Source organism: Hippopotamus amphibius, chromosome 8 (genome assembly GCF_030028045.1).
Source record: "Hippopotamus amphibius kiboko isolate mHipAmp2 chromosome 8, mHipAmp2.hap2, whole genome shotgun sequence".
NCBI lineage: Eukaryota > Metazoa > Chordata > Mammalia > Artiodactyla > Hippopotamidae > Hippopotamus > Hippopotamus amphibius.
This window is the reverse complement of record NC_080193.1, coordinates 118,808,266-118,813,703: the sequence shown is the minus strand read 5'-3', so window position 1 is coordinate 118,813,703 and position 5,438 is coordinate 118,808,266. Positions and strand designations below refer to the sequence as shown.

Genomic DNA, 5,438 nt, shown 5'->3' with positions numbered 1-5,438 from the left:
CAATCGTTGGGAGGGCTGGAGAGTAAGCTTCAAGTTGAACCATCAGAAAGAATTCTGATAACAATAATTTGGAGCTTACCCTGTAAGGAAACCTTGATTTCTCCAATCAGGAAGCCCCTGTCTGAACTGCTGAAAGCAGGATCTCAGTGCCCCAGCTGCAATCTGGGAATTGCAATGCTACCACCAGAACAAATCTGGGGCAAACCAGTCTCTTGAATCTGGCAGTAGAGATAACTGAATGTTGTCAGAGCTGGACAGCTTGTGAATATTTTATATTACTTTAAAATCAATAACTCACATATTCATGCCTCACCTGTACTCATAGGATCCCTCGTTCTCTTCATTTCCCCGACTGTATTTCTGGTAATCTCCCAAGTGTCTCAGAAATACTTGGAAGTAACTCCTTTCCCCTAGCACCCATGTTTTTTTTTGCGCCACCTTGTGCAGAGCAGGTGTTATCCCTGCTCTTCTGCTAAATTACAGTGTTTGATCTGCGTAGCCATTCTCTGATAGTGGATATCACTCATTTCTCCAGAGAGGGGAATGGAAATTCTGATTTCAAGGCCACCGTTATCTTTTACCTGCACTTTCTCACCGTCACATGACCCCATGGAAATAACCCCAGGACATTCACTTGTGGTTCCTCCCTTTCTCCAGAGCTCTCTTCCCTGGCTGGTGGCCAACTGTGTCTCATTCCTGGGCACCAAAGCTACTGAATTTTGCACGTGGCGGTAAATAAGAATGTTAGTGTTGGATTTGTTTAATACTGATGGAGCAAGATAATACATGAGTGATGATAGGGTCCCCATATATTCAAGCCTTTTCAGGGCAGTCTACTTTTGAATATGTAAATAAAGTGACTGAAGCTCTATTCTTTGCGGACTGAAAAAGTCCAGAATTGTTCCCAGTGTTTCTGAAGAATCCTAAGGGAGTACCTACGTTTTCTTGTTTCTTATCCTTGTATTACCAGAGATTCCTTAATTTATTTTTCTAATTGAAACAGCAATGTTTTTCCTGCCATGTCCAAAACTAAATGTGTCAACTATTGCAGTAAAGCACTTCTTTCTTTGTGATCAGGTGAGCTGGTTCTAATTCATTTTATAACCACAAAGAAACTTCTGCCTGGAAATAAGAGGTATTTTTAAGCATTCAGACATAACCTTACTTCTTCTGTGGTTCTATTCCACATTTGTAAAAATCACAATGTATCTTTGTTAGTGGAGGCTTTTGTTATCTTAGTGAGTAATGCTATACTGTAGTGAACACTGGGAAAGTCTAAAACATCTTTGGCCTGTTACCTGCTAAACTATTTTTAAACACTCTGGTAGTTTGACAGTTTTTTCAATCACTACTTAATTACCTCTGTGCTTTGGAAAGGGTCATGAGACACTGTGGATGTCAAATGTTTTTGTCTCTTGCTCAGATTTCTTTGAGGGACAAATGCATCTCAAGCATGGCTGGAAAGACTGAATATAGGAAATATAATTCTAAAAAGTCAGGTGGGGCTAAGGGTCACCTTTAGAGAAATACTATTTAATTACTTTATAATAGGCCTCCAGGAAGAATAATCTATTCTTAATTTTCTTTCACACCCCCACAGATTTCTTTGAGAGTGAATACTGTGTAAAGAATCTCCTTTGTTTGAAAAGAAGAGGCAGGAAATGGAGGAGGGGTGGGGATCTGAGACTGACTAGAGCAAACAAGTTATAGTGCTGGAAGTTCTCATAAATAAAGGGTCTGGCTGTCCTAAGTCAGTCCAGCCTAGGTTGTGTCAACCAAAGTTCTATCAGGTTTGTCAAAGTCTCCACTGGAACATCAGCTCCCCAAAGAGTACCTGTGTTCCTGTTCAACTACTACCAGTCATTCAGAGCCCTACCTGGACTGGATCATAGAAGCAAGAAGAGGAGGATGGTGGTTCTCTTGGTTGCTGTCTGAGCATATTTACTACTTACAGACTTGCAAAATGGCAACCCCAAATCAGTCCATTATATATGACACTTCCTGTGCCCATAAGGGGGTCACGAAGATGGAAAACTTGCCCTCTAGGTTACAGAACTCAATAACCTTTGAGGATGTGGCCATGGACTTCACCCAGGAGGAGTGGGCATTGCTGGATTCATCTCAGAGAAAACTGTACAGAGATGTGATGCTGGAGAACTATAGAAACTTGGCTTCACTGGGACGTCAACTCAGAAAACCTCCTCTCATCACCCAGATGGAGCAGGAAGATGAAATGGAGATAGTAGAGAGAAGAATTCACCAAGATACCTGTTCAGATCAAATCAAACAACCGCAGCAAAAACAAGGTATTTTGGAGAACTACACACTCAATGGCAAGAAGGAACAAACTCTTGGAGGCAATCCCATTCAATGTAGTGAAATTGATGAAGCCTTGAGTGTGAAATCCAGCATTACTCAGAATAAGAGAATTTACTCTGGCAAGAAACCCCATCAATACCTTGACTCTGCAAAAGCCCTCAGAGATTCTTCACATCTTAAGCCACATGAAGGAATTCTTCCTCTGGAAAAATCTTATGAATGTGAAAAAGATGAAAATGCCTCTAACTTAGCTGGGCACAAGAGACAACATGCAGGGAAGACATCCTATGAATGCAGTGACTGTGGGAAAGTCTTAAATTCAATCTCACACCTTAAGAAGCATGAAAAAACTCACATTAGAGAGAACCCTTTTGAGTGTAGTCAGTGTGGTGAAGTATTACAGAGCCATTCATCCATTAAGTTGCACATGAGAACTCACACTGGAGAAAAACCGTTTAAGTGTGATCAGTGCGGGAAAGCCTACAGCTCAAGCTCTTACCTTACACGTCACAAGAGAATTCACACTGGGGAGAAGCCCTATGAGTGCCACGACTGTGGAAAAACCTTTCGAGATAGCTCACTTCTCAGACAACATTCAGGGACTCATTCAAGAGAAAAACCCTACAAATGTAATCAATGCAGCAAAACCTTCAGTAGAAGCTCTAGGCTTACCATACACCAGATAACACATACTGGAGAGAAACCCTATACATGCAATGATTGTGGGAAAACCTTCAGTATTCTCTCATATTTTAAAAGACATAGGAGAATCCACACTGGGGAGATAGGCATTGAGTGTAGCCACTGTGGTAAAGCCCTAAGTAGTAAGTCATCTCTTAAGATACACCTGCGGATACATACTGGAGAGAAACCTTACAAATGTGATCAATGTGGAAAAGCTTTTAGGCTGAGCTCCAACCTTATCACACACAAGAAAATTCATACTGGAGAGAAACCCTGTAAGTGCAATGACTGTGGAAAAGCCTTCAGGGATCGCTCATGCCTTAAAGAACATGTGAGAATTCATACTGGAGAAAAACCATTTACATGCAATCAATGTGGAAAAGCCTTCAGAGTGAAATCTTTCCTTGTTTTGCATAAGAAAATTCACATGAAAATGAAACATGAATGTAAGGAATGTGGGAAAACCTTCCGTGGACCCTTATCTTATAGGAGGCATATGAAAGTCCACACCAGGGGTAAGAAACCTTTTAACTGCAGTGAGTGTGGAAAAGCTTTTAGCAGGCATGTGTCCCTTACAATACATATGAGAACTCATACGGGAGAGAAACCCTATGAGTGTAATCAATGTGGAAAATCCTTTAGTGTAAAGTGTAATCTCACTGTGCACAAAAGAATACATACTGGAGAAAAACCTTATAAATGCAATGTCTGTGGGCAAGGTTTCAGTAAACCCTCAGCCCTTCAGCGTCATGAGAGAACTCATGCTCAATAAATCCCCTATTAATGATATCTGTATAAAGTAGCTTTCATTGAATGAACTCTCAGTCTTGAAGATGTACAACCAAATGCTAAGTGGGAGGCACTGGCTATGAAGAATGTGAGAAAGCCTCTGAATAATGCATACATGGAAGAAACCTAAGTTATGCAATGACTGTGAGAAATCCTTTATTCATTCATTATCCCTTAGAAGATATGTGATAACGCTGAAGGGAAAATGTTTTAATATTTTCAAGACTTGTTACTTGAGAAAAATAAAAACCTAATGTTTTAAGCCACCAAAAAAAAAAAAAAAATGAATCTCCTTTGTGCAGTAGCAAAAAAAGAATAAGCATGATTTCACCACACTATTCATGTCTTTTGTCACACTTCTGTTTATTTGTATGAAATCATAATCTTTAAGACATTCTAACCAGTATCCAGGAATAGTAAATAACCCTTACTGGAGGTTAATTTATTTTGAGACAAGTTTTCTTTATTTAATGAACATTTACTTAGATTCTTAATTTTCACTGTTATAGTCTGAAGATTAATGTATTATAAGAATTTAAGAACTTTTATTGAGATATAATTGACATACAATAAACTGCATATATTTAAAGTGTACAATTTGATATTTCTTTCCTTATTAGTAATGAATATATGGCAATCCCAATTCACAATTCATCCCACCTCAACCTCTACCCAGCCACCCCCGGCACTTTCCCCTCTTGGTGTCCATATGTTTGTTTTTTACATCTGTGTCTCTATTTCTGCTTTGCAAACAATTTATTATAAGAATTTAAAATTGCAGTGCATTTTTTCACATGAAAACAATGTGATGGAAATCTTTTCACAAGAGATTTTAATACTATAGCTGATATACTGTATATTTATAATGATAAAGAGACTAATGCTGATCTGGTAGCAAAAATTACAAACAATAAAACTGCATCAAATAGTGGTATATTGTCTTGAATACTGGTATATGAAGTTTGCTTAAAGGAAAAATGATACACTCTGAAGGAAGTTGGGTACTTTTTAAGTGCACAGGTGGCTGATAAAATAGATGCCTAATTTTTGATCAAATGCACCTTCATCTTGATATATATGGTATACAGAGGACAACTCTTAGTCTTTGTGATCGTTACTTCTTTTTCTTTATGGGGTGGATAGTGTTCCCCACCTAGATGAATGTCCCTCAGGTAAATGGAAAAGAACTGGGTAAAGAGAGTAGCAAGGACAATACCCTAAACATATAGTGCATGTAAATGAAAAAGTTAATGTATTTGATTGAAGTAACTGAATTTTGACAAAGAAGAGATAAAAACATCATGTGTACTGATTTCTTTGAGACCCCAAAGATGATTGTGTCTGACAGTTTCTGATTTTGGTTGTTAGGTGACTCCATCAGTCCAGTACCTTGGTAGCTGCTTGGTGGATAAAGGAGTGAGTTTTAGGTCACACACATGCCTGAACTCAAAACTGCTTGGGAAATTTTACTCCTCTATCTTCTTAATTTCCCAGTATACTCACTTACAAAATGCTATCAATTTTGCCTCCAGAGCGATTTTAAATCTGTCCCTTCCTTTCACCAGGATAACACCATTACCCTATTATATTTATCAAGCCCTACTATTTTTATAGTTTTCTGATTAGTTGCCAGGATGCCACTTACT

At 38.6% G+C, this 5,438-nt stretch overlaps 1 protein-coding gene across 1 annotated transcript; it reads left to right on the top strand.

Annotated features, from left to right (window-relative positions):
- The first annotated feature begins 2,026 nt into the window (after nucleotides 1–2,026).
- LOC130859233 (zinc finger protein 557-like) lies at nucleotides 2,027–5,189 on the top strand. Its single transcript, XM_057746511.1, has 2 exons — nucleotides 2,027–2,948; nucleotides 5,161–5,189. The coding sequence occupies exons 1-2, from the start codon at nucleotides 2,027–2,029 to the stop codon at nucleotides 5,187–5,189; spliced, it is 951 nt and encodes a 316-aa protein (XP_057602494.1).
- Nucleotides 5,190–5,438: the final 249 nt, after the last annotated feature.

Coding starts and splice junctions, on each gene's coding strand:
- LOC130859233 (XM_057746511.1), top strand. CDS start 2,027: ATGGAAAACTTGCCCTCTAGGTTACAGAACTCAATAACCTTTGAGGAT. Junction 2,949..5,160: donor AAGAGAAAAACCCTACAAAT/GTAATCAATGCA, acceptor TTTGGTTGTTAG/GTGACTCCATCAGTCCAGTA.